Source organism: Carcharodon carcharias, chromosome 15 (assembly GCF_017639515.1).
Source record: "Carcharodon carcharias isolate sCarCar2 chromosome 15, sCarCar2.pri, whole genome shotgun sequence".
Taxonomy (NCBI): domain Eukaryota; kingdom Metazoa; phylum Chordata; class Chondrichthyes; order Lamniformes; family Lamnidae; genus Carcharodon; species Carcharodon carcharias.
The window spans coordinates 27,813,609-27,841,608 of NC_054481.1; the positions used below are offsets into that span (position 1 = coordinate 27,813,609).

The window sequence follows — 28,000 nt, forward strand, 5'->3', positions numbered from 1 at the left end:
TCACAGGTCACTCCATAAGTGTAATGTTTAATTTACTCACCAAAAAAAAATTAGCCAATTGTTTACCTTTGCTACTGTTAAATCCAGAACAAAGGAGACTTTAACCAGGCTTCTTTCAGTAAACTCAGAATGACCAATTATGAAATGAAACTTTCAAAAAAATGTTGCAAAAACATGTTAGCATACAATTTGTAGTCCAGTAGTGTAACTATATATCCCTTTGTGCACACATGCACAAGAAATGGATTCCTAACAGGAATGACCATTTTTTTGGATCTCTTTCATTATAGCATGAAAGCTGTTAAAACAGGAGTTTGGAAAAGCTGCTAGTTATACACTAATGAGCTCTCTTCTCCCAAAAGGCAGCCCCATCTCTGGTCCTATTAAAAATCCAGAACAGCTAGTGAATTGCCATCGAAAGAAGCCTCAGGTGCAAAAATCATCAACTTCTGGAAAAGACAGAATGTTTTTAAAAATAAATTGTCTCTGGCAATTGCAGTTATATATGGAGCTTCAAGATCACCATGGAGAAAAATATGCTGCAGCCACAGATACCAGTAAAAGACTCGAGAGAATTCACTGTTATAATTCACATATGGAACTTTCCAGAAACTGGTCAACTTGCAATACCAGATGTCAGGTGACTTGTGCAGCCAGCTTCAGTCAGTGTCTTTTCTTACTTTTTGGAAGTCTATTTTAAACAGTTCAATGTATATGTTTGATCAACCGATGAAATTACAGATTAATATCATTTATGTACAATTCACATCATCATGACACCAGTCACAAGAATTATTCCCAGCTTTAAAAAAAGGTGGATGCTCAGAGGCTCAAAAATCCAGGATCTAGTCACTTCAGGTAACTTGATAGAGATTTATAAACAACTTGCATTTATATAGTACGTTTAACATAGCAAAACATCACAAGGCATATTAATTTTTGACAGGAAAAGTATCAGGTGACTGAAAGATTGGTCACAAGTAGATTTAAGGAGTGATGGGCAGAGGGGTTTAGGGCCCAGCAACTGAAGGCACAGCCGCCAAAGGTGGAGTGATTAAAACTGGGGGTGTACAAGAGGCCAGAGTTGGAGGAATGCAGAAATCAGAGACAGAGAGATTCATAAAATAAAAACAGAACTAGGCAAAGCAGGTTCAATTAGCTGCTCCTGTTGAAAGTTAATCTACAAACAATTCATTCAGGAATACCTGGGAGAAAAGAAATTGCAAAGATAAGGAAAGAGGTGAGTGGACTGCTCGTCAAGAGAGCTGGGACAAACTGGATGGGCCTCCTTATCTGCTGTAATATTCTATATTAAATTGCTAGTGCCATTTACTCCTTAGAGTTAAATTGCATAGAAATAATACTGAAACAAGCCATTTGAACCTTCAATCTGTGATGGTGTTTATCCTCCACAAAGGCAATACATTACTTTGCAAACCTGTACTTAAATGTTGACCTGGTCTCTGTTTCAATCACCGACTCCAGGTTTATGAGGATGTTGAGTGCACTCCAGTGTAGGGAAAATGTTTCTCTTTCGGTCCCAAATCTTTTTTCATGAAATCTCGCATTCACACTCCCTTGTTATAGACCACCCCCTCCCCACTAACCGCCACTTCTATCAAACTCCCCCCCCCCCCAACCACCACACAAACCCAAGTACAATAAATTATAAACATCTTAATCAGGTCACCACATGAAGGGAGTAGAACTTCAAGGATACCCTTACTTTCTCAAAGTTCTGTTTTCTTGAGTGATCCTTTTCCAACCAGAGGACGACAGCCTCGAAGACCATCTCCTCCGAGGGGATGCTCAGGTCATCACTGGCGATAATTTCTGTCAGCTTCTCTGCCGAGAGCGAGAGGAACTCCTCCTGCATGTAAACCACATTGAAATGCTGCAGGATATAGTTCAGACTCTTGGTCTGCAGCTCCACACAGGAATGGGCCTCAGCGAAGCAGTGGATGCCCACACAGTTTGTTTCATCCATCTGCCGCTCCATGAACTTGCAGCAGGCTTCCCGCACAGGCATGATGTCCAACAGGTTGGCAGCTGCCAGCAGGGCCTGGACGTTGGCTCTCGTAATGAGCACGCGGGCAGTGTAGGAATACGCCACCAACAGTCCCACCATCTGCGGCTCAACACCATTTATCGCCACACGCTCCTGCCGGGACTCGACCAGATCTGTGGAAAACATGACCCTGAAGTAGGAACTGAAGGAGGCAAGCACAATGCGGTGACATGGGAACTCTTGACCGTCGCAACACAGAATAACATCGCAGAATGCGTGGTTCAGTCGCAGGCTGTTGAGTCCATCCAGAACTTTGCTTGAATGCTCTGATTCAAGAAACATGTAGTCCTCAGACTCCAAGTAACTCACAGTGTCCTCAGTGGGCGGTTCCATATTATCCATCATTCCAAAATGCCCCTGTCAAATTAAAAGGGGAAACATCAATAGCTGAAAAGCCAACAGATCTCCTCGTGGCAACAACACCAGAGGATACAGGGTTAACCAGTGTATCACAGAATCTTACAGTACAGCAGGGCCATTGTGCCACCTTGGAAGAGTCTGTGTATTGCATAACACACAGTATTATTCTGCTGCCAAGGGCCACAGCATAACTTGGTACAAATCCTTATGTCACTGGTAGCACTCTCACCTTAGTCAGAAGTTCAAGTTCCACTCTAGAGACCTAACCACACAATTCAGGCCAACACTCCAGCGCAGCTCAGGGAGGTGGGCAAGTGCCATTCATATGATAGCACTATCGGAACAGTAGCAATTGAAAATGCCCCATATTCTTTGGCTAATATTTATCCCTAGCCCTCAACCAACATTAAAAACACATATTACCCGATCATTAACACATCACTGTTTGTGGGAACTTGCTGTACTCAAATTGGCCACTGTTTCCTACATCAGTGACCACTAATTACAGTAATTAATTAGCAATTACTATTAACTACTACTACAGTTCATTGGCTGCAAGATACTTTGGGATGTCTGGAGCATGTGAACAGTGCTATATAAAAATGTTGGTGCCTTCTTTTCCCCCCTTTCTGGCCATGAGGTTTAATTGCTGCAAGATCCAATATTCAACTACTGAGCAAAACAGACCAATTGTCAAAATTAATATGAAACATTAACTGTTTCTCTCTCCACAGATGTTACCTGACTTGCTTAGTATTTCCAGCATTTTCTGTTTTTCTTTCAGATGCCCAGAACTCAGTATTTTAAGTTTGTGCTGGACAACACGTCAATGTGAGGCACACTTCTGGATATATTACACCTGACGAAAGTGTCACATACCCAATAACAGAAGCAAAAAAAAGCAGGGGAGTGAGCCCAATTGGATAGCTTTCAAAGGCCAAACACAGGCATAAGGGGCTGAATGGCCTCCATCTGTGCTGAGAGATTCTGTAAAATCAGCAAACATAAGCTTGGATCAGAATTCTTGGTTTAGTCACTGTTGATATTTGCACGTTTAATTTCAGTCAATGGAGTAGGTAGTTTGCTGTCTGTCCACCAAGAGCTGCAGGGAGAAGTGTTGTGGTAAATTCAATTTCTAAAGTCTCAATATGTCCTCAACATTGACTCTGGCCTCCATGAAGTCTCGTGGCATCAGGTCAAACATGGGCAAGGAAACCTCCTACTGATTACTATGTATCCACCCACAGCTGATGAATCAGTACTCGATGTTGAACACCACTTGGAGGAAGCACTGAAGGGGCAAGGGTGCAGAATGTACTCTGGGTGGGGACTTCAATGTCCATCACCAAGAGTGGCTCGGTACCACCACCACAGGCTGAGCTGTCTGAGTCCTAAAGTACACAGTTGCTAGACAGGGTCTGCAGCAGGTGGTGAGGGAACTAACAAGAGGGAAAAACATACTTGATTTCATCCTCATCAACCTGCTTGCCACAGATGCATCTGTCCATGACAGTATTGGTAGGAGAGACCATTGCACAGCCATCGTGGAGACAAACTCCTGTCTTCACATTGAGAATACCCTCAATCATGTTGTGTGGTACTACCACTGTGCTAAATGGGATAGATTTCAAACAGATCTAGTAACTCAAGACTGGGTAACCATGAGGTGCTGTGGGCCATCAGCAGCAGAATTGTACTCAAACACAATCTGTAACCTCATGGCCCAGCATATCCTCCACCCTACCATTACCAAGCCAAAGGATCAACCCTGGTTCAATGGAGTGTGCAGGAGGGCATGCGAAGAGCAGCACCAGACTGCCTAAAAAGATGTCAACCTGGTGAAGCTACAACACAGGGCTACTTGCATGCCAGACAGCATAAACAGCAAGTGATAGACAGGGCTAAGTGATTATACAACCAACAGATCAGATCTAAGCTCTACAGTCCTGCCACATCCAGTCGTGAATGGTGGTGGACAATTAAACATCAGTGCAAAAGATAAGGCTGAAGCATTTGTGACAATCTTCAGCCAGAAGTGCCAAGTGGATGACTTATCTCAGCGCCCTCCAGGAGGTCCCCAGCATCATAGATGCCAGTCTTCAGCCAATTTGATTCACTCCACGTGATATCAAGAAACAGCTGAAGGCACTGGATACTACAGAGCCCAAAGCCTTTGACAATATTCTGGCAATAGTACTGAAGACGTGCTCTAGAACTTGCCACGCCCCTAACCAAGCTGTTCCAGTACAGCTACAACACTGGCATCTACCCGGCTGCATGTACGCATAAAGCAGGACAAATCCAACCTGGCCAATTACAGTCCCATCAGTCTACTCTCCATTATCAGTAGTGATGGAAGGGGTAATCAACAGTGCTATCAAGCAGCACTTGCTTAGCAATAACCTGCTCAGAGTTTGGGTTCCAACAGGGTCACTCAGCTCCTGGCCTCACTAGTTCAAACATAGTCAAAAGCATTGAACTTCAGAGGTGAGGTGAGAGTGACTGCCGTTGACATCATGGCAGCATTTGACCGAGTATGGCATCAAGGAGTCCTAGCAAAACTGGAGTCAATGGAAATCAGGTGGAAACTCTCCACTAGTTGGAGTCATACCTAACACAAAGGAACATGGTTGTGGCTGTTGGAGGTCAATCATCTCAATTCCAGGACATCACTGCAGGAGTTCCTCAGGATAGTGTCCTTGGCCCAACCATCTTCAGCTGCTTCAATGACCTTCCTTCCATCATAAGGTCAGAAGTGGGGATGTTCGCTGATGATTGCACAACGTTCAGCACCATTCACAACTCCTCAGTAACTGAAGCAATGCATGTTGAAATGCAGCAAAACCTGGACAATATTCAGGCTTGGCTGACAAATAGCAAGTAAGATTCACGCCACACAAGTGTCAGGCAATGACCATCTCCAGCAAGAGAGAATCTAACCATCGCCCCTTGACATTTAATAAAACCATAAGATGTAGGAGCAGAAGTAGGCCATTTAGCCCATCAAGTCTGCTCCACCATTCAATGATTTCATGGCTGATGTGATAATCCTCAACTACTGTCAAGCCCCTTAAGAATCTTATATGTTTCAATAAGGTTGCCTCTCATCCTCCTAAACTCCAATGAATACAGGTCCAACCTACTCAACCTCTCCTCATAAGAAAATCCCTCCACCTAGTGAGCCTTCTCTGGACTGCCTCCAAAGCTAGTATACCTTTCCTTAGATAAAGGGACCAAAATTGTCTGCAGTATTGTCGGTGTGGTCTAGCTAGTAGTGTGTGGTTTTAGCAAGACTTCCCTATTTTTATACTCTATTCCCTTTGAAATAAAGGCCAACATTCAATTTGCCTTCCCTATTACCTGTTGAACTTGTATGTTAGCTTTTTGTGAATCATGCACAAGGACTCCCAAATCCTTGTGCTGCAGCTTTCTGCAGTATTTCTCTATTTAAATAATATTCAGCTTCTCTATTCTTCCTGCCAAAGTGCATAACCTCATATTTTCCCACATTATATTCCATCTGCCAAGTTTTTGCCCACTCACTTAACCTGTCTATATCCATTTGTAGACTCCTTGTGTAATCCTCACCACTTGCCTTCCCACTTATTTTTGTGTCATCTGCAAACTTGACAATAGTACAGTCACTTCCCTCATCCAAGTCATTAATATATATTGTAAATAACTGAAGCCCCAGCACTGATCCTTGTGGCACTCCACTATGGCATTATCATCACGACTCCCCCACTATCAATATGCTGGGGGTTATCACTGACCAGAAACTGCATTAGCTATATAAATACTGTGGCTACAAGAGGAGGTCAGAGGCTAGGAATCCTGGGGCAAGTAACTCACCTCCTGACCTCCCAAAGCCCGTCCACCATCTACAAGGCACAAGTCAGGAGTGTGATGGAATATTCTCCATTTGCCTGGATGAGTGCAACTCCAACAACACTCAAGAAGCTTGAAACCATCCAGGACAAAGCAGCCCACTTGATTGGCACCACATCCAGAAACATTCACTCCTCAACCATCAATGCACAGTGGCAGCAGTGTGTACCATCTACCATTTGCACTGCAGAAACTCACCAAGTATCCTTAGGCAGCACCTTCCAAACCCATGACCACTACCAGCTAGAAGGACACATGGGAACAACACCACCTGGAAGTTCCCCTCTAAACCATTCACCATGCTGACTTGGAAATATGTTGCCGTTGCTTCATTGTTGCTGGGTCAAAATCCTAGAACTCCCTCCCTAACAGCACTGTGGGTGTACCTACACCACAGGGACTGCAGCCATTCAAGAAGGCAGCTCACCATTGCCTTCTCAAGAGTAATTAGGAATGGACAATAAATGTTGGCCTAGCCAGCAGCACCCACATCCTGTAAATTAATAAAAAAATCTGACACCAATTCTAGCTGAGCAGGCACATCTCATTTTAGTCATTGTCAAACTAAGAACTTTCTGAGCATTTAACCTTTGCTGGAGTGGCACTATTTTCTACAGGTCACCATGTATTAAGGAAAAGAATATTGTAGTAATTGCATGGGGCTCAGAAAGGATGATGTGCATCTTCTTAACACAATAGCACCAAATCCAATTAGGCTGGAAGGCTTGGACAAAAACTCCCCAACTTAAGATACCCAATGCGCCAGCATCATTAAGATGTCTCTAAGCTGATCAAAGGGCAGAGGTTGAAACATCTCAGTCTCTCCTATTAACTCCCATTTGTTGCTTTAGAACAGTGGTTCTCAAATGTTTTCATCTATGGACCACTTAGGCAGAGCAAGAGACCCTGTGGACCACCTGACAGTCCTACTCATCCCAACTGCAAAAAAACAATTAATAGGTAGAATGACACTGCTTTTGATGAAACACCAACAAGATGATGTCTAATTCCAAGCTGGAGAGCTTCAGTCTGATCTGTTTCCACATTCAGCTGGTTTCTTCTCTTGGTTTTCAAACCCAAGTGTTGAAAATCAGATCTTGCAGTTGTACATGTTAACAATTAATGTTGTTTGATAAATACACTTTATTGTCACTCACTCTAATGACCATGCCTGTCACACATGCAGGAACCAGTCTGGTTGTACCACATCACATGAGTGGCAGGAAGGAGAGTTCTAGCCTGTTCTCTCATTACCTCAGCAATGACCTTGAGCATTAGGAACTTGTATTTTAGACCAGCCCTGGATCACCTGGAGCACTCTCACAGACTACACTGTGAGCTACTGCTTTCAAACAACAGATTAGAGGTGACCAGAGAGCAGCTATTTTGTGGGAAGATGATCCTCCTGCATTATTAGCTTCTACTGACCAAACTATGCACAATGATAGTAAGTTATGGGTAGCCCTTGCACCAATCTGTGGAATAAGGCTTTAACCCACGACCTCCTGACTCAAGCCAGAGAGCTTCACACTGAGCCACAGCTAACACTTATAGAGGTGGATTACTTCTCTAGTTGGAGCATAAACAGAATTATCTTTAGTTATGGGCACAGTGGCATGAAAAGCAGGTGTCAAGCCTATCATCTGTAGTTGCCCCAAGGTTGACTCCATGATGTCTCAATTATCTAATGGGCTATGATATGCATCCTCCTTGTTTTAGTTTTACCTATTTCATTCTGGCAATATGGTCGTTGTTGGCAAATCCAGCCTTTATTGCCCATCCCCAGCTGCCCTGAGAGGGGTGAGCACTCGAACTGCTGCAATACATGTAGATTTGTAGAGGTCTGATACTGAATAGAATGCTAGGCCATTTCACACAGTGAACCAACGGTCACTGGTCAGACTGACAGCAAGAGCAACCATCAGACAAGGTTCTGGAATAAAGACCACACTCACAGAACCATACCCCAGTGTAACAGCATGGAGACACAGATTCAACTCTCCCTGCTGATGAAGCCCCCATCTCATTAATAAGGGGACTGACTCCTTTAGCCAGAAATCAGCTGATATCAGAGTCGATAGGGAAGAACAGATCCCTTCATGTTTGAATTGCTGGAAACAGCTCTGGTTGGGGGCCTGGAAGCATTGCTTTCACTCAACTTCTGCTACATTTTAAACACCTTTTAAACAGAACATTTCCCTTTATTGGATACAAAAAGAAATACAGGAGACTTCAGGACAGCAACAAAAGCAAATTGTCATCTGTCCAACCGTTACTTGTCCTGGGACTAGCCATTCCTGAACAGCTGAAAATCATGAAATCGTAACAAGAAAAGCTAGATAACAGATACATCCCAGCTATAGTACAAATAACTCCACTGCAGGTCAATACTCTTAAAACTAAATTAAGTTACAGATCTGGGTACAAACCCAGAAAATTAACTGAAAAACCACTGGTGTGTTGTGTTAATGGATAATTAAAGATATACAGGTGGAGAGCATTCATTAAATGAATACTTGAGCACATATAAAGAGACACTGGGGTGCATCACCACCCCCAGGAATTATATTTTGGTTCAGTTTATTAAGTTTCCTTTGACATTTTAATTTTTGTTACAATGCCCCACCAGGGGCTGCCATCCCTTCATTTATTGATTTTTGTTTCACCAAGAGTATAAAGGTACACTTATTGACACTGGTGATGGTTTGTAGAGTTAGGAGCTATATGTTTGTAATCTTTCACCATGATTGAATCTAAAACACAGTAAAGATCAACTTCTGTTCTCCTCCAACAACTGGCTGTCAGATGTTTAAGATAAGGAAGACAAAAAGCTCATATGGATAGAAGAGAAGGGATAGGGACTCAAAGGAGGGATGGAAATGAAAAGGCCTGAGTGCTTATTCATACCAAGTCCTGTTCACCCATTACCCCCTGTGCTTATTGACCCATACTGGCTCCCAGTTAAGCAACAGCTCGATTTTAAAATTCTCATCTTTGTTTTCACATCTTCCCATGCCCTCTGTAACCTTTTCCAAACCTATAACCTTTAGAAATCTCAGTGCTCCTCCAATTCTGACTTAAGCATCCCTAACTTTAATTACTATAACAGTAGCTTATAGTGTGGTCTAGGCTTCTCTAAACTCTGAAATTCCCCCACCACCCTCCTCCCCAAACCTTAACTCTCAACTTTCCTCCTTAAAACCTCCCTCTTTAACCAAGCTTTTGGCTTCCAGTCCCATTACCTTATAACACTACCGTGAAGCACCTCAGGACATTACTACATTAAACGTAGTATATAAATAGCAGTTATTGGTTGTTAGAGCATTTGACAGCTGCTTTTAAACAAACACCTGGAACAACACCTACCAGCAGAAAGATGCCTGCGAACATAAGAACTGCACTGAAGTCAATCAAGACACCCCAAGGAATGCATGGCGACCCAAAGCTCCAGGCACTTCATATGTTAATTCGTAAGCTTCAGAACATCAACCTGCAACAGCTTGGCTGCTAACGCCAGTCTGCATTAAGACAGTAGCAGAATTCCTAAGAGAAGCTCTCTCTACAACTATAATTTAATCAACAACATGCGGGGGGAAAGAGAGGAGAAAGAGAGACATAAACAGAAAACACTGTTGCCATTTTCCACTACAATGATAACTTTCTAACCGAATGAGACAGCTCAAAGCAATATTACATCACTGCAGTATCTGGCAAATAAACCAAGGAAGCAATTTTTAAAATGGAAAACAAAGCCACTTTCACAAGGGTAGAACAGAATAACATTGCCTCACTACACGTGCGCCTATTATTACAATGTATGCGTTACTACTAATGAATACAGCAGAACTCTGTCACTAACACACCCAGTTTAAGCAATAGGCAATTTGGCATACACAGAAACGCAGCACTGCAATATTCAACTGAGGAAAGTGATGGTGGGATCACCTACTCAGTGTAACAGTAAGAAACACCTGAGCTCATGAAGCGATTAGAGGGGCACACCCCTCACCAACACAATCCAAATCCTCCCCTCGATATGCTTAGTGATCGATGGGACGGCTCTCAAATGCTCAATTGACCTTTCTTCCAATTTTTGCAATACTAGGCACAAGCTGGGTTATTGATCCTTTAATTTGCAATAAGAGTGTTAGCGGAAAGCCGCCCCAGACGGGAACCCCGCTCTGTCTGCGACCGAGTCACTGTCAGACCCGAGAGCTGTCAATCACCCAACCTGATCACTGCACGCACCTACCTGGCTGCACTGCCCACTCCTTCACTAGAACTGTACTCGGAAACGGAAATCATCCGCCAGCCCTTATTTCCGCTAGTTTAGCTCCACCCATTCCCACACACACACAAGCATGCACCATTGTAGGAATCAAAAAGCAAGGACTAGGCAATGAAATAATGGAATTTTAATTCAGGGGGGTAGAAGAAAGGTCCAATCCAATAACTGGCCTATGTTTATCTCTCATAGAATTTTATAACAAGTTGTATTTATGCAGCATTAAGATCTTTAACAAACATCCCATGGCGCTTTTCACCAGCATTATCAAACAATATTATAGCAGAGAAATATTAGGGCAAATGACCAATAGCTTGGTCAAAAAGATAGGTTTTAAAGAAAGTTTTGAAAGAGAAGAGCGAGGTAGAAAGGTTTAGGGAGGGAATTCCAGAGTTAAGGGCTCAAAAAGGTCAAAGGTGCATCTGGCAATGATGGATGGAGTGATTGTCAGGGATGCTCAAGAAGCCAGAGTTGGAGGATCGCAGAGATCTCAGGAGGGTTGTGGGGCTGGAGAAGATTACAGAGATAGGGAGAAAGCCATGGGTGAGAATTTTAAAATCAATGTGCTGTTGAACTGGGAGCCAGTGTAAATCAGCAAACATAGAGGTAATGGATGAACGGAATTTTGGTGTGAGCTTGGATATGGGCAAGAGAGTTTTAGATGACCTCAAATTTACAGAGGGTTAGAACCTGGGAGGCTGACCAGATGCGCACGAGAATAGTCAAGTTTAGAGATGACAAAAGTACGGATGAGGGTTTCAGCAGCAAATGAGCTGAGACAAAGGCAAAGTTGGGTGATATTATGCAGGAGGAAATAGGTGGTTTTGATGTCAATGCAGGTGTGTCGTCAGAAGCTCATCTCAAGGTCAAATATGATGCCAAAGTTGCAAACAGTCTGGTTCAGCCTCAGACAGTTGCCAGGGAGAGGGATGCAGTTGATAGGGAACAGAATATGTAGCAGGGACTGAAGACAATGGCTTTGGTCTTGTCAATGATTAGTTTGAGGAAATTTCTTCTCATCCAGTATTGGATGTTGGACAAACAGACTGTTAATTTAGCAACAGTGGGGGAGTCAAGAGAGATGGTGGTGAAGTGGAGTTAGGTGTCAACACTGTGGAAATTGGCATTGTGTTTTTGGATGATATTGCTGAATGGCAGTTTGAAATAAAAAATAGGAGGGGGCCAAGGGCACAAAAGGAGGCCATTCATTCCTGTGCCAGGTATTTGAAAGAGCTATTCAATCAGTTCCATCTACCCCTGCTCTTTCCCCATAGCCCTACAAATTTCTCCCCTTCTGCAGCGAATAACTTACCCCCTAACTCCCCAAAGCCTGTCCACTATCTACAAGACACAAGTCTGGAGTGCGATGGAATACTCTCCACTTGCCTGGATGAGTGCAGTTCCAACAACTCTTATGAAGGTCAACGCCATCCAGGACAAAGCAGCCTGCTTGATTGGCATCCCATTCACCAACTTAAATATTCACTCAACCATCGACATACAGTGTCAGCATTGCGTACACTCTACAAAATGCATTGCAGCAACTCACCAAGCCTCCTTCGATAGCACCTTCCAAATCCACAACCTCTACTACCTAGAAGGACAAGTGCAGCAGAACATCTTCCAAATCACACACCATCCTGACTTGGAAATATATCACTGCTCCTTCACTGTCATTGGGTCAAAATCCTGGGAAGCTCTTCCTAACAGCACAGCGGGTGTACCTACACCATATGGACTGCAGCAGTTCAAGAAGGCGGCTCACCTTCACCTTCTCAAGGGCAATTAGGGATAGGCAATAAATGCTGGCCTAGCCAGTGATGTCCACTTTGTGAAATAATAAAAAAAGTATTTATCTAATTTTCCTTTGAAAGTTTCTATTGAATCTGCTTCCACTACCCTTTCAGGCAGCATATTCCAGATCATAACAACTCATTGTGTAATATACAATGATAGGCAACATTAATAATAAAATTACAGCACAGAAATGGGACATTCCGCCCAAACAGCCTGTGTTGGTGTTCATCCTCCATATTAGCAGAATCCCTGATTTCATGTGCCTGCCCTGCTCTCATAGTCTGAAGGAGAGTCATACGGACTCAAAACATTAACTCTATTTCTCTCTCCATGGGTACTGTTGATCCTGCTAAGTTTTTCCAGCATTTTCTGTTTTTATTTCTGCTCCCATGGTCCTTTATTTCCCTTTCCTTCAATCACCTTCTCAGTTTGGGTGGTCTCGAGCAAGAGATTCCCACAAATCAGTGGGAATTTTGCATTTTTTCAGGGAGGCTTTGAAGACATCCCTGAAACATTTCCTCTGCCCTCCTGGTACCTGACAGTAATGAAGGAATTAATATGTGACATGGCATTAAGACAGTACAATTGTACAAATGGAACATTAAACAGAAATGTACAGATGGCAAATGGAATAGAGAGACAGAGAGACTAGTTCTTTTATTGGGTGCAGGCCTTCAGAAAAATTGAAATAAAGTGAATGTGCAATGTTGTTTATTAATCTGTAAAGTTACATTTTTAAATGAAAATTTAGAAATTGAATATTTAAAAATAACTGACGCTTTTATTATGAACATTTCCTTGGCAATTTGCAGAATCACAGGTTGTTACAATGTATTTCATTTCCCCAGGAGAATAATTTGTAATTTAATGAGGTCAAATTTACATGAAGATACATACAAGAACTATATGTGGTGAGTGAAAGATAAATAGCTAAGTATTATGTACCAAATAATTACATGACTCTAATTAACATTACTTCCAAATACATGACATCCCTAAATATAAATGTAGACTTCCAAAACCACGTGTTAATTATATGCAATTAAGCTTTATTCTCCCTGTGTATTGTATGCAAACCCAGTTATTAAGCTAAGCCTTTGTAGTGAGGGAGAGAAAGATGTTTTAAGCAATGCTAAATATATATATATATATAGTTAGACTTTCCTTAACAATAGTGCCACTCGATACCCAGATTAATAACTTTGAAATATTCTTCCCTCTTGTCTCCATCTTGTATATGCAAACATATGCCTATAAGGAAGGAACTTGCATTTCTTTAACACCTTCCATAACATCAGAATATCCAAAGCACTTCGCTGCAAATTAATACTTTTGAAGCGCAGCAAATACTTTTTCAATTGTTGTCATGTAGGAAATACAACAGCCAATTTGCAAACAGCAAGCTCCCATAATCAGCAATGTAATAATGACCATATCATCTGTTTTAGTAACATTAGTTAAGGAGTAAATATTGGCCAGGACACCTGCTGCTCTTTGAATGGTAGTGCCTTGGGATCTTTTACATCCGCCTAAGAGAACAGAAGGGGCCTTGGTTTAATGTCTCATTGGAAAGACAATATTTCTAACAGTGCAGCACTCCCTCAGTATGCATTGGCAGCATGAGTCAAGATTTTATGCTCAAGTCAGACGAGTAGAACTTGAACCCACAAATTTCTGATGCAGAGATGAGATTGTGAGGGGACTAAGGCCTCATGCTGGACATTTTATATATAGATATAGATATTCTCATGGCTATTTCTAAAAATTTTAAAACTGGACAAAGACATTTTAAAATGGCTGAAGCTATGCCTGTCTGTGTCCCATGGCACTATCGTGGAAACTTGCACCTGGCTATCTCTGAAGAGACACTGATGACCCACTGTGGGCTGCAGAGACCAAATTCAAAGAGAACTATACAAAGACAATCTACATTTCATAAGCCAAACTGGTCAACTGTAGCCTAATTGGACCCCGTTTGTCAAAGCCGTTGTTGAGAGATTAGAGTCATGTGGCTTGGATCTAGCTTATGGAACCAGTAATGTTGCCTTATGGAACTGCAGAACTCAGTCTGCCATTTACCATCTACAAACAGCCTCATAGAAAAGGGGCTCTGTCCAGATTGAATATCTGGCCCCATCTACACTTTTACTACTGGAACTCTTGTATCATTGCCTACAAGACTGATTCATCTTTGCATGCCTATCTCAACATGTGAAGTCAACTCCATCAGAAAAGTGAATCATACAGCATCAGTTTTCAACCTGCTGATCTATGTGAAGGAATACCTCATTGGATGTTGATTCTGGACTGTGGGCCCACGTGAAACAATAATTATTTTCCCTGTGGACTTTTCCCTGTAAATCTTTCTTTTCTCTACCCTTCTTTTATTGTATGAATGCAAAGGGGGCTACATTGTGACCCCCCCTCCCGCATTTCAGAATGTGCTAAAAAACTAACCCTCTGAATTCATCCTATCTTGAGTTTGCTGTGGGGTTATTAATACAAAATTGGATCACACCAAAACTGAGAGATTAGGAAATATGCCTCCGCTTATAAAAGGGGAAATCAAAACATCTTTCTGTTTAGGGATGGGTGGTGAGAGGAGAAAACAGGGCTGTTTAAATTAACCCCCCTCTTGTGTGTAAGGAGCAAAACCAAGACTGACACATGCTAATAATGTTGGTTCCATTCATAATTCTTCAGATAAGTGCCTCATGCAGCAAGACCTGGATAAAATTCAAGCTTTGACTGATAAGTAACAAGTAACATTTGCATCACACAAGAACCATTTCCAACAGTAAAGAATCCAAGCATCCATCCTTGACATTCAACAGCATTAACATAATTGAATTCCTCATCAGCAACATGCTGGGAGTTACCATTAACCAGAAATGTAACTGGATCAGCCATATAAATACTGTGGCAGAGATTAGAAATTTTGTCATGAGTGATTCATCCACTGACTTCCTAAAGCATTGCATTTCTGACAAGGCACAAGGAGTGTGATGAAATACTCTCCACTTGCCTGGACGAGTGCAGCTCCAACATCACTCAAGAAGTTCAATACCATCCAGGACAAAGCAGCCCACTTTATCGGCACCCCATCCACCACCTTAAACATTCATTCTTGGCAACATTGGCAATGTATACAATCAACAAGATGCACTGCATCAACTCATTCAACAGCACCTTCCAAACCCACAACCTCTACCACCTAGAAGGGCAAGGGCAGCAGGTACCACCAGCTGCAAGTTCTCCCCAAGTCACCCACCAGCCTGACTTGGAACTATTATTGCTGTTCCTTCACTGTCATTGGGTTTAAATTCTGGAACTCCCTTTCTAACAGCACTATGACCATTCCTACACCACAGGGACTGCAGCAGTTTAAGAAGTTGGCTCACCACCACCACCATCTCAAGGGCAATGACAAATGGGCAATAAATGTTGGTTATGCCAGCGACATCAGATTTCGTGAACGAATATTTTTTCCCTCATCTATCACCAAATTCTTACAATTTACACTTACTTTTCTTTGCATAAACGTAACATATCTTTAACTCTTCTTCAGATTAATAGTTTGTGAAGTTTTATAGAAAAATGCAAATAAGGCTGTCCCAATGGTTCACTGGCTGCAGTGCACATTATTGGATACACAGTGCATATTATCAGTGACATATTACTGAAGCATATATATATAAAAAGCTAATGTTTAATCAGGTCGTTCAGCAAATTCTGCTTGATTGAGTCTCTCTGGTTCCGAGTTACTAGTGAACAGACTAGGACTGCCAAGGTAAAATTGAAGCGCTTTCAAAACTCGTGACCATCGGGCAGGAGTCCTGCTGCCCTCTCGGAATGGCCGACCAGCTGATCTACATCGGCTCCGGGCAGATCGAACAGCTTCTGCAGTATTCGGAACTGCTCCCGGTGCTGGAGAGAGCTCTGGCCAATTTCTCGAGCGAAGGCGGCGGCGGAGTGGAGCAGCCGGTCCGGAGCACGGTGCCCGTGGCCAAGTACAACGGGTGAGAACTTTTTTTTACCAGAGATCGCACTGAGAACGATCAAAGTAAAGCAGCCTGGGATCCTGAACTTGCAGAGGGGAGCTCGGGGACATTTTTATACTTAGTGCACAACTTTTTGTTGTTGTCAAAAACAACGCTAACTTCTTGCAAAAACTTCTGCTGCCCAAGACAGACCAGGACCAAAAAAATATTTCCCGTGCACCTGCCATCTTTAGGGTTCAATGTGTTCCATCCGCTCAATCAGTCCACATCCCAGGGCCGAGGAGGTCACACTGGTGAAACTTGGGACACCAATGAACAACCAAATGAGCAGACAGGGCCCAGCTCCAACAACCAGTGCTGGAGACTTATATATTTTTTATTCTTTCATGGGTTGAGAGCATCACAACATTTGTTGCCCAGTCCTAATTGCCCTTGAGAAGGCGATGGTGAGCCGCCTTCTTGAATTGCTGTTGTCCATGTGGTGGAGGTAAGGTGGGAATTCCAGGATTTTCACTCAGCGACAGTGAAGGAACGGTGATACAATTCCAGGTCAGGATGGTGTGTGACTTAGAGGGGAAGTTGCAGGTGGAAACTTTCAGGCATCTGCTGCCCTTATCCTTCTAGGTGGTAGAGGTCATGGGTTTGAAGGTGCTGTCAAAGGAGGCTTGGTTGAGTTGCTGCAGTGCATCTTGTGGATGGCACACACTGCAGTCAGTGCGTGTCGGTGGTGGAGGGAGTGAATATTGAAGGTGGTGGATGGGGTGCCGACATAGCAGGCAGCTTTGTCCTGGATGGTGTAGCCATCCATCACTGGATGGCTTCTTGAGTATTGTTGGAGCTGCATTTATCCAGGCAAGTGGAGAGTATTCCATCACACTCCTGACTTGTGCCACGTCAATATATTTTATACTTTGTGTTGTTGTGCGGTGTTTGCTGTAATTTTTCATGTCCAGGAACAAGTCAAATCGCCCTTCTGCTTTCCCTTGACCTCACCTTTTTACCCCAATTCTTTCCTCCCCTTATCCCTCACCCACACTGCTGGGAAATCCCTTGATCATATTTTGATCATTTTGGAGTTGGACAGGTGTTTAACGCACAATATTGTCTCAGTTTGCTTTTTGTAATTAGGGAACTTGTCAAATCTTTTCTGCTTTATGTAAATATTCACCTTGTTTCCACTTCTTCTGTTGAACTGATGGTTAAACATTGCTCAGTTTTTTAGGAGTGATGCCAGCGTACAGTGCGGAGGATGATGCCTTGGTGACAAAAATCGTCAGATTTTATCAGACAATCAGTCCTACCAACTCATCTCATCATGCTACAGTGCTGCTGTTTGACCCAAGCAATGGCACCTTAAAGGCAGTACGTATCCGTTGTGTGTGCTCCATCCCTGTACCTGTTTGTCCACTCACTGTATAACTGTTGTGTATGCCCCATTCCTGTATCTTCAGTCTGTGTGTATCAGCTATGGGTGTAGGTGTGCTCCCTCCTGCCCCTAAAAAGTTTTTATGGGTTGTGGAAGTCTATAACCCTCGCGCAGCATAGAATTAATCCCCCATTGGATGGTATAAGGAAGGTTATGGCTAGAGAGTGTTGATGTTAGCTTGTTAGACTGTTAATCAGCCTAGGAATTCTCCCACTTCACTTTGAGGGAAGAGTGTGAACAACACTTGCACTCTGGTTTATCTGTAAAATTTACATCTTTCAATCACTGACATTAAACTGTGGTACAATGCGACCTGCATTTTTTTGGCCTAATGCAGGGGTTCCTTCTTCAATACTGGGAATAAGGGAGTGGAGAACTCCAGGTTTGATTTGGTAGGATTGGTACAGTCATGAAGGTGAGTCTAAAACAAACTGAGTTTTGCTTCCTTGGGTGCTGCAATTGATTTGTAACAGACGGAGGGACTTGGGATTAAGGGAATATGAAACAAGGGTCTTTTTCCACGAAAACTGGGTTGATAACTGGAGTGTCGATGGTGGGTGGAGGGGTGGGGAGGGGGTGGTGTTGTGCTGTGTGTTATCTGTTGAAGGGTAAATCATTTTTTCTCTGTGTTTCTGAAGGTGATGGATGGAGCAGTGATCACTGAAAAGAGGACTGCTGCCGTTTCTGCCATAGCAACTAAGGTAATGAAGAATTGTCAGTGTGGGCAAAATCACCACATGAGGTGATGGGAAGGGGTTTTTCTTCCAGTGAGAAGGGCTTACTTTCTGTTCTCATTTCCTGAGGATACTTTGTGCTGGGCTGTGAATCCATGGACAGCAGGCCATTCACTACCTTCTAATAGCTCATGCAGGAACAGGAGGAGGCCATTTAGCCCCTCAAGCTTATTCTGACATTCAATGAGATCATGACTGATCTGTGACCTAATTCCGTATACCTGCTTTTGCCTGATATCCCTGAATACCTTTGGTTAACAAAAATCTATCAATCTCAGATTTAAAATTAATCATTGGTCTAGCATCAGTTGTGGCAAAGAATTCCAAACTTTTGCCATCCTTTATATAGAAACATAGAAACTAGGAGCAGGAATAGGCCATTTGGCTCTTTGAGCCTGCTCTGCCATTCATTATGATCTTGGCTGATCATCCAACTCGATAGCCTGCTCCCACTTTCTCCCCATTCCCTTTGATCCCTTTCGCCCCAAGAGCTACATCTAACTCCTTCTTGAAAATGTTTTGGTCTCAACTACTTTCTGTGGTAATGAATTCCACAGGCTTACCAATCTCTGGGTGGAGAAATCTCTCCTCATCTCAGTCCTAAATGGTCTACCTCATATCCTCAAACTGTGACCCCTTGTTCTGGATTCCCCCATCATCAGGAACATCCTTCCTGCATCTACCCTGTCTAGTCCTGTTAGAATTTTATAGGTTTCTATGAGATCCCCCATCATTCTTCTGAACTCCAGCGAATATAATCCTAATCGACTCAATCTCTCCTCATATGTCAGTCCCGCCATCCCAGGAATCAGTCGGGTAAACCTTTGCTGCACTCTCTCTACAGCAAGTACATCCTTCCTCAGATAAGGAGACACAATATTCCAGGTGTTTCCTAATTTCACTCCTGAAAGGTCTGTTTCTAATTTTTAGACAATGTTCTCTAGCCCCAGAATCCATAACAAGCAGAAATAGTTTCTCTCTATCTACCCAAATTACTTCCCTTAATAACTGGAAAAGGGGAACCAAATCATCCCTCAACCTTCTAATTTCCAGGGATGGCAACCCTAGCTTGTTTAATCTCTCCTCATAATTTAACCCTTGGACTCCAACTATCAATCTGGTAAGTCTATATTGCACTCCTAGGTAGTGTGTCCTTCCTTGGGTCTGATGCCCAAAGCTGCTCACAGTACCCAGGTGTGGTCTAACCAGGGCTTTGTGTTGCTGAAGTATAACTTCCATCCATTTGTATTCTAGTCCACCTGAGTGGTCATTCATACATGAGCGTAGTGGATGCTGGCAGACAGTTTGACTACGAGGGCATGTTATTCAAACCCATTTCTAACCTCACCCACACAGGCAGAATTTGATGTTGGCAATGTGGGTCTTGCCCGCTGGTTGGAAAACTGGCAGGAGCCCCGTGTTGCCTCCACTGGGAAGGCCCACATGAATTAAGTGCCCATTAGGTACTTATCTGACCAGTCAGGCCTTCCCCAGGATTTAGGACCATAGGGATAGAAATCCTGCCTCCAAGAGCTGCCAGCCAATCAGAGGCTGGTAGCTCATGTTGCATATTATGCTGGTAATGAACCCACTACAGAGGCTTAGGATTGATGAGGGACCCAGGTCACAGGTGAGCAAGGGTGAGACGGGATTTCAGGGAGGGGGTGGCTGGCTAGGAGTGGGGTGTGGGGGTTAGGGGGTGGCTCTCAGTGGGTCACTCCCGGACTTTCCGATGCCTGGGTGGGGGTTTCAGGGTGGGGTGGCATGGGCAGTCTCTTCATCAGGCAGTGTTGTCTTTGAATGAGGTACCCTCCCCAGAAGCCTGCAAGCAAACCCGACAGAGTTTGCTTCTCAGGCTCCCTGCATGGCAACCCCCACCCATTGCTGGAGGTGGGATGAGGCCTTTAAGTGGGCATTAATTGTCCGCATGAATGCCTCAAATAGTGTCCAGGCAGAAAGTCGGTGGGGGGGGGGTTGGTTCTATACTGCATCTCCCACCCAATTAACTCCTCCACCCACCTCCAAATTCACTGCTGGTGGGAGCATTAAATTCCGCCCATTTTCAGAATTCTCATCCATGTTTCCGAATCCCTCCATGGTTTTGCCCCTCCCTATCCCTGTGGAGCTTCCTCATCTGTGTCGACGAGGAAGGACAGCTCCCCATTGAGGGAAGCCCACAAGTTATTCATTCAAGTTTAAAAATTATAACAACAAATTCTCCCAGAAATGTATATACAGCAGAGTGAAGTAGGGGCCAGGTCTCTAACCTGGAGATCCTGACAGTATTCAGGCAGGATATCAACTTCAGGTGAGGTCTTAAACCAATGTCTTGTCTGCCTATTCAAATCCCACAAAAATCACAAAGGTGAGGAAGGGAGATTTTCCTGGTGCCCTCAATCAACATTCATCTCGCAACTAACACCGCCGTAAACAGGTTAACCAGTATTTGTTCTATTGAAGGGTCATTTGGACTCGAAACGTTAACTGTGTTCCTCTCTGCAGATGCTGCCAGACCTGCTGAGTTTTTCCAGGTATTTTTGTTTTGGTTTTGGATTTCCAGCATCCGCAGTTTTTTGCTTTTAACCAGTATTTCATCTCATCACGGTTTGTTGGATCTTGCTGTGTGAAAAATGGCTGTCATGTTTCCCTGGTTAACAGTCACTTCACTTCAAAGTATGTTTGCAGAGTGGTTCAGGCACATGATGCAGTAAGTCAATTCCTTTCTCAATGTAGTGACAGCCGTAGGAACAATTGCCGGCCTGGGGGATGGGCCACTCAAGTTTATAATGCCAGTCCCACAGGCTGTCACATATCATACACCCTGCTACCTCAGAGAGAGAAGAAAACCAAAGCTGTTTTGTTCAAGTCAGATTCTTTGTCTAAATCTCAGTTTTGTCCATTTTGTTTCAGTACCTGCAGCGGAAGAACCTGGATGTGTTATGTATTTTGGGAGCCGGGCCTGTGGCTGTGAGTCACTATGAAATCTTCACCCAAATGTTTCCATTCAAGCAGGTACTTTAACAATTTTTCTCTCTTTTCTTTTCTCCATCTTTCATGTACATATTTGTGTCTGTGCTTGTGTGTGCATACTTGTGTGTGGAAAAAGAAATAACCTTAACATAGAAACAGGAGGAGGCCATTCAGCCCCTTGAGCCTGGTCTGCTGCCATTCAGTGAGGTCATGGCTGATCCTTACCCTAACTTCATCCACTTGCCTTGGCTTCATATGCTTTTATATCCTTCATTAGCTGCAAAAATCTATTGATCTCAGCTTTTCAATTTTTTACAGCTAATTAGAGTCATGTGTTAATAAGATATTAGTGCAGAACCCTCTCTATTATTCCCTCTCTTCTCAAATACCAGAGCCACAAAGGGGAAGGAGAAGGACAATCTGCTGTCCATCATGCACCTGCGTCACACTTTACATGGTTCCTGGGAGGGTCTGAGAGGAGCCGGGGGGTTCCTCATGGGATTGCCCACTCTCTGTGGTTTGCCTCTTGACATCTGCATTGCCAAGCTTTGATGCCTCTGTTATTTGGAGGGTCTTAATTGAGAAGGGGAGCTGCCAATGTTCAGGATTGTATGTGTCAGGGGGCTAATACCTCACACTCAATATTTTAATAAAATGTTTAGATGTCCTTCTGGCTAATTTCTAAAATTTTAAAAACTGGACAAAGACTTTGAAAAAGCTGAAGCTATGTCTGCCTGTAGCCCTGAACAAAAGGAACTTTCTGGCAGTATCAGAGAAGCTGTTACCTCATTATCTCTGAAGAGACACTAATGACCCTGAGGACTGCAGAGACCAAATTCAAAGGGAATTATATAAAGGTCATCTACATCTCATAAGTTAGGCCTGTCCACTGGAGTCTACTAGTCTGCTAGGACAAAGGGCCCTGCAACCTCCTTTCAAATTCTTAATGGTTGGAACATTAACAATCTCAGGACCCAGACAAAGGAATATACACCCTTTGTCAAAGCTGAAGTTGAGAGTTGGGAGTCATGTGATATGACCCCTCCACCAACCCCCAGCTAGGAGAACCAGTTATACTGTCATGCTGTACTGCAAATCAGTCTGTCATCTTCCACCTATCAAGCAGCAACTCGGAAAAGGGGCTCTGTCCAAGTCTGAATGACTGGCCCCCATTTACATTGTTTCTACAAGAACTTCTGAACTTCCATACCATCGCCTACAAAACTAATTCACCTCTGTGTGCCTATCTCACCATGGAAGTCATCTCTACTGGAAAAGTGAATTATCCAGAATCAGTTTTCAGTTGCTGACCTCTGTGAAGGAATACACCATTGGACTCTGGGCTCATGTGAAACAATAATTATTTACTCTGTGGCCTTTGCCCTATAAATCTTTCTTTCTCCCTCTCTCTCGCTCACTGTATGAATGCACAGGGGGCTATGTAGTGACACTCCCTCCCCACGTATTGAGTCTGTGCAAATAAACTACCCCACTAAGTTCACCCTATCTCACGTTTGCTGTGGGGTTATTAATAGGAATTGGATCACACCAAAATCGAGGGGTTGGGAAATATGCCACCACTTATAAAGAGGGAAATCAAAATCAAAACACCTTTCTGTATATGAATGGGTGGTGAGAGGAGAAATCAGGTATCTTTAAACTAAACCCTGTCCTCCTGCACAAGTTGATAAGTGAAGATGCAAGTCTCACCTTACCCCCGAAGCTGTTTGTGTGTGTGTATCTATGCGAATGTGTGTTTGTTCTGTTGGTAGAAGGAGGGGGCCCTCTTTCAATATTCATTTTCTGCTGAAGAATTTTTTAAGGTTTTTGAGTTACACAATATTCAGTATATTCAGTGTTTCACAAGCAAATATAAAAATAAACTAATTATCCATGGAGGCCATTTGGTCCATTGTGTCTGTACTGACTCTTTACTGGAGTGATCCAAAGCTACTTTCCCCAGTCCTACTGTCTCCTCATAATCCTGTATCTCTCTCTGCTTCAAATTTTCATCCAATTTGCCCTTAAAAGTTACCTGAACCACACCCTGTGGCAAAGGATTTTGTGACTCAACAGCCCTCTGTGTGACTCAGTGGGCAATGCTGTCATGTCTGAATCAGAAGGTCATGGGTTCAAGCTGAACTCGAGACTTGAGCAGAAAAATCAAAGCTGACACTCCAGTGCATTGCTGAGGGAGTGCTGACCACTGGAGGTGCCAACTTTTGGATGAAACATTAAACTGAGGCCCCATCTGTCCCCTCACGTGGATATAAGAGATCCCATGACACTATTTTGGAGATCAGGGATGTTATTTCCCCTTTTCTGGGCCGATATTTATCCTTCTGTCAAAACCACAGGAACAGATTGTGTGGTCACAATCACATTGCTGTTTGTGGGACCACTAGAGGAAATAATCTTTCCCATAGTAATTTTAACGAGCTTGGTTAAATCTCCTCTTGGCTTCTTTGTTCTGCTGGAAATATTTGCACTGTTTATTTATCTGTTACATTTTCAACTAAAGTAACTTCTGTTTCATTGGTCATCACAGGTGAAAGTGTGGAGCCGAACTCGAGAGCGGGTTCAGAAGTTTGCTGAAACAGTTAAGGGACCAGTGCAGATTTGTGCATCGGCAAAAGAAGCTGTTCTCGATGCTGATGTGGTGATAACAGTCACCATGGCAACAGAGCCCATCCTATTTGGAGAATGGGTAAAGCCTGGAGCCCATGTTAATGGTATGTAACAACCTCACGGGACTTGAGGGGTTGCAGGAAAATATTTACTTTAGTGTTTCTTTTTGCAGTCAGTGGGTTGAGAATTTAAACAAAACATTTGGAGGATGTTTAAAAAGCATAACTTAAGGAAACATTACATTAACTGGGGAATGAAAGGGCTTATGGCTTTCAAAAGCATAAAACCACATCAGGAAAGCATGATTGGCTCAATCCCAGGATTTGGGATGTTGGAATCATGCTGAGTGGTCCAGATTCAACCCCAGGATTCAGTGTATCTAGCTCCTCCTTCTGTTGATTTTGGTTCTTTCCTCACTTTTTCTCATCCTTCTCTCATATCCTGAGGATATTCCAACCTGCTTTGCATCCAGTTAAGCGTCAATGAAAGTGTATTTGCTGTTCTTATGCAGATAAACACAGAAGCAAAACTTAGGCACAGCAAGATTCCACAAAACAGTAAATGAAATGAGTGGCAAGTTAATCTGGTGTTGGCCAGAGGAAGAATGTTTGCTGGGAACAGCTTGCTGCTCTTCCTGGAACTGGTTCTGGGATCTCTAACATCTATCTGAGCCAGAGGTTCAATTTAATGGCACCTCCAACAGTACAGCACACCCTCAGTCCTGCCCCTCCAACAGTGCAGTGTTCTCTCAGTACTGCCTCTCCAACAATACAGTGGTCACTCAGCACTGCACTCCCTCAGTGATGCACTGTGAGTTTCAGCCTGGACGATGCGCTCAAGACTCTGGAGTGGGATTTGAACATACAACCTTCTGATGGCCTATAGGAGAAGGGAAAAGCTCAAAAAACAGCTGTTTGTGAAGTGTTAGAATTTCCCAGTTCAATTCTCTAATGTGTGTTTGTGACACGTTATTTAATCTTTCAGCTGTTGGAGCTTGTCGACCAAACTGGCGGGAGTTGGATGATGGGCTAATGAAGGATGCTGTCCTGTACGTGGATAGCAGAGCGGGAGCTATGAGGGAGTCAGGTGACGTCATCCTCTCAGAGGTAATGCATTCCACTTTGGTTCTGTAATTTCTTTGGTGTTTGATGTTATTGTCTAGCCGTTCAATAATTCTTAATTCTCTTGTTGCACTGAAGGTTGCACGACACGACAGTCAATTCATAGTTTCCATCGTTTTCTTCCAGCTCTCTGACTGGGGACCTGCAGCTGAGGTCACTCAGAATCCAACCTCTTCCTTGCTCCACTGTGTTGCCGTGCCATTGTTCTAAGATAAATATACTTTCTGATACTGCTCCTGATACATCCTGTAAATTTAATCACCCACCCACGTTCCGCAGAAATGATTACAGGAATTTCCTGATGCTTTGACAAGTTTCTGAATCACAAAGATCAGGAAGCTCTCTCAGGTCGAGATGGTTGTCTTACCTTGTTCGTGGTGTCTCTGGATTGGAGGAAGGGAAAGCGGTCAGGATTCCTGCTCTTGATCACTAATTGGTGACATCTTGCTCCCTCTTCCCCTCCTCCATTGCTGGAAAGTGCATGTGTACTGCCAGCCAGTGAGTACAGATGGTGATGCACACCAAAGTCAAATAGCACAATGGTTGAGGTTCACAGGTGAAGAATGACCACTTGAGCAAGAAACCAGAAGGGGATAAGCGGACAAAGTTGTCAAGGCAGGAAAATGAGTGCAGTAAGATTTAAAAGGCAAATTCTAGGAAGATTGGAGAAAAACTACTAAATTGATATTTGCTAAAGTGAAATCCTGATTGTATGCAAGCATTGAATTGCCCTTCATTTGCCACTTGTTGGATTTAACTTCTCCTTCAATTAAAGTCATAAACAATCTCTAATTGTAAAGCATTTGTTGATTGATGTTCATGGAACAACGAGTGCAGCTGTTTATCAAAGCTTCTTTTCAATTGATCTCACAGGCTGAGATCTTTGCAGAACTGGGAGAAGTGGTGAAAGGAACCAAACCTGCTCTGTGTGAGAGGACCACAGTTTTCAAATCATTGGGTGAGAACAAACAAGCCATTATTAAGGGAGCTGATGATAGGACAAAGCTCGTCATTCACTTCAGCTGTGTGCTGTGTTGCAATTTTCAATACAGTTTCTAATTTAGTCAAAAAAATGTAACCTTTGGACATATTTTTATTCAGTTGTAGAATTTGCTTAATTCTTGCAGTTTTTCATTAAAGGATAAATAATTCACAGAATTGCATCACAATAGCATAGAATCCACTTGAACAATGTGTTTTATCGGTCAGTTAAACTGAAAGCTTTGCTTCATGCATTGCATTGATCCAGAGTGCAGTATAACTCTGGTCTTGCATTGACCCAGTGAGTGCAGTACAGCATAAAAACAGAAATAGAAATACCTGGACAGCTCCTGTTTTTGACTGCTTTTTGAGGTACCATATCACAGCACCATTTGCCCTCCAATTTATGATTTTTTTCATGTATGTATGAGCATCAGCAGGTCATTGAACTGCTGCAGCATCACTGCATCTGATCTGATCTGTCCTCCCCTGGCCTCTCATGTATTTCCAGCTGGGTTCACTGGCAATTAAGGGTGAAATTTGGCTGATTTTACATCCTATGAGCACTGAGACCAGTGGAATCAGCACAGACTGGGGGAGTGGGAATTGAACCCAGGACCTTGCTGCTTTTTGTCAGTTAGTGGATAATCCACCTCTCTGCCCAACTCCACAATGGGAAAGGGCAGAACTTTCACAAAAAAAAACTTTAGAAAGATCCAGCGAGTCCGCCTTTGCGTATGTACTTTTGGCATTACTTTAGTGAGCACAAGAATAGGTGTGGCCAATGTGCAAAATCTGCACCAAGCCAGGCATTTTAGAAACATAGAAACTAGGAGCAGGAGTAGGCCATTCAGCCTTTCGAGCCTGCTCCACCATTCAATATGATCATGGCTGATCCTCTATCTTAATGCCATATTCCCACTTTCTCTCCATACCCCTTGATCCCTCTAACATCCAAAAATTTATCAAATTCTTTCTTGAATATACTCAGTGACCCGGCCTCCACAGCCTTTTGTGGTAGAGAATTCCATAGGTTGACCACCCTCTGAGTGAAGAAATTTTTCCTCATCCCAGTTTGAAATGGCCTGCCCTGTATCCTGAGACTGCGGCCCCTGGTTCTAGACTCCCCAACCAGGGGAAACATCCTCCCTGCATCCAGTCTGTCTAGCCATTTTAGAATTTTATACATTTCAGTCAGATCCCTTCTCATTTTTCTAAACTCTAGTGAATAAAGGCCCAGTCAAACCAATCTCTCCTCATACCACAGTCCTGCCATCCTCAGTATCAGCCTAGTGAACCTTCGCTGCACTCTCTCTATGGCAAGTATATCCTTTCTTAGATAGGGAGACCAAAACTGCACACACTACTCCAGGTGTGATCTCACCAAGGAGCTTTGTTGCTTAAATGAAGGTGTGTGTGCTGAAGTCCTTTCTTTGTGTGTTGTTCATTTCTTCCAGGTATGGCCATTGAAGACACAGTGACCGCAAAGCTGGTTTATGATCGTTGGGAAGTTAAAAATAAACAGAAATCATAACATAAAAAAAGTTTCCCTTCTACTGAAGATTGTTTCACTGAATGAGATGATGTTGAATCAGAATAATGGGACAACTGAAAGAAATTAATGATGTATTTAATTCAGCTCGTGAAAAAGCAAACCTGGTGGCAACAAGTTAGGAACAAACCCTCTTAACTTACACAAACACAGTATCAGTTATTAAACTTCAACCCAACTGTTACCAAT

The 28,000-nt window shown here is 43.1% G+C and overlaps 2 protein-coding genes across 4 annotated transcripts in view; one reads left to right on the top strand and one right to left on the bottom strand.

Annotated features, from left to right (window-relative positions):
• The window catches only part of si:ch211-256e16.3 (kelch-like protein 3), a 32,824-nt gene extending 22,218 nt beyond the window's left edge, over nt 1–10,606 (bottom strand). For both annotated transcript variants that reach the window (XM_041205641.1, XM_041205642.1), the window contains exons 1-2: nt 10,569–10,606; nt 1,727–2,425 (exon numbers count right to left, since the gene is read on the bottom strand). In XM_041205641.1, the coding sequence (XP_041061575.1) occupies nt 1,727–2,413 (687 nt within the window). In that variant the 5' untranslated portion in view covers nt 2,414–2,425; nt 10,569–10,606. The remainder of the gene's footprint in view (nt 1–1,726; nt 2,426–10,568) is intronic.
• Nucleotides 10,607–16,211: 5,605 nt separating this feature from the next.
• crym (crystallin, mu) lies at nt 16,212–27,995 on the top strand. Of its 2 annotated transcripts, XM_041205816.1 has the most exons (8): nt 16,214–16,417; nt 17,614–17,761; nt 18,464–18,526; nt 21,470–21,571; nt 24,078–24,261; nt 25,142–25,263; nt 26,152–26,236; nt 27,717–27,995. In XM_041205816.1, exons 1-8 carry the CDS (start codon nt 16,251–16,253, stop codon nt 27,791–27,793), a joined length of 948 nt encoding a protein of 315 aa, XP_041061750.1. In that variant the 5' UTR covers nt 16,214–16,250; the 3' UTR covers nt 27,794–27,995. The 2 variants fall into 2 exon arrangements, with proteins under 2 accessions (XP_041061749.1, XP_041061750.1); XM_041205815.1 differs by lacking the exon at nt 27,717–27,995 and having other exon boundaries at nt 16,212–16,417; nt 26,152–27,101.
• The last annotated feature ends 5 nt before the right edge of the window (nt 27,996–28,000 follow it).

Coding starts and splice junctions, on each gene's coding strand:
- crym (XM_041205815.1), top strand. CDS start 16,251: ATGGCCGACCAGCTGATCTACATCGGCTCCGGGCAGATCGAACAGCTT. Junction 16,418..17,613: donor CCCGTGGCCAAGTACAACGG/GTGAGAACTTTT, acceptor AACATTGCTCAG/TTTTTTAGGAGTGATGCCAG. Junction 24,262..25,141: donor GCCTGGAGCCCATGTTAATG/GTATGTAACAAC, acceptor TTAATCTTTCAG/CTGTTGGAGCTTGTCGACCA.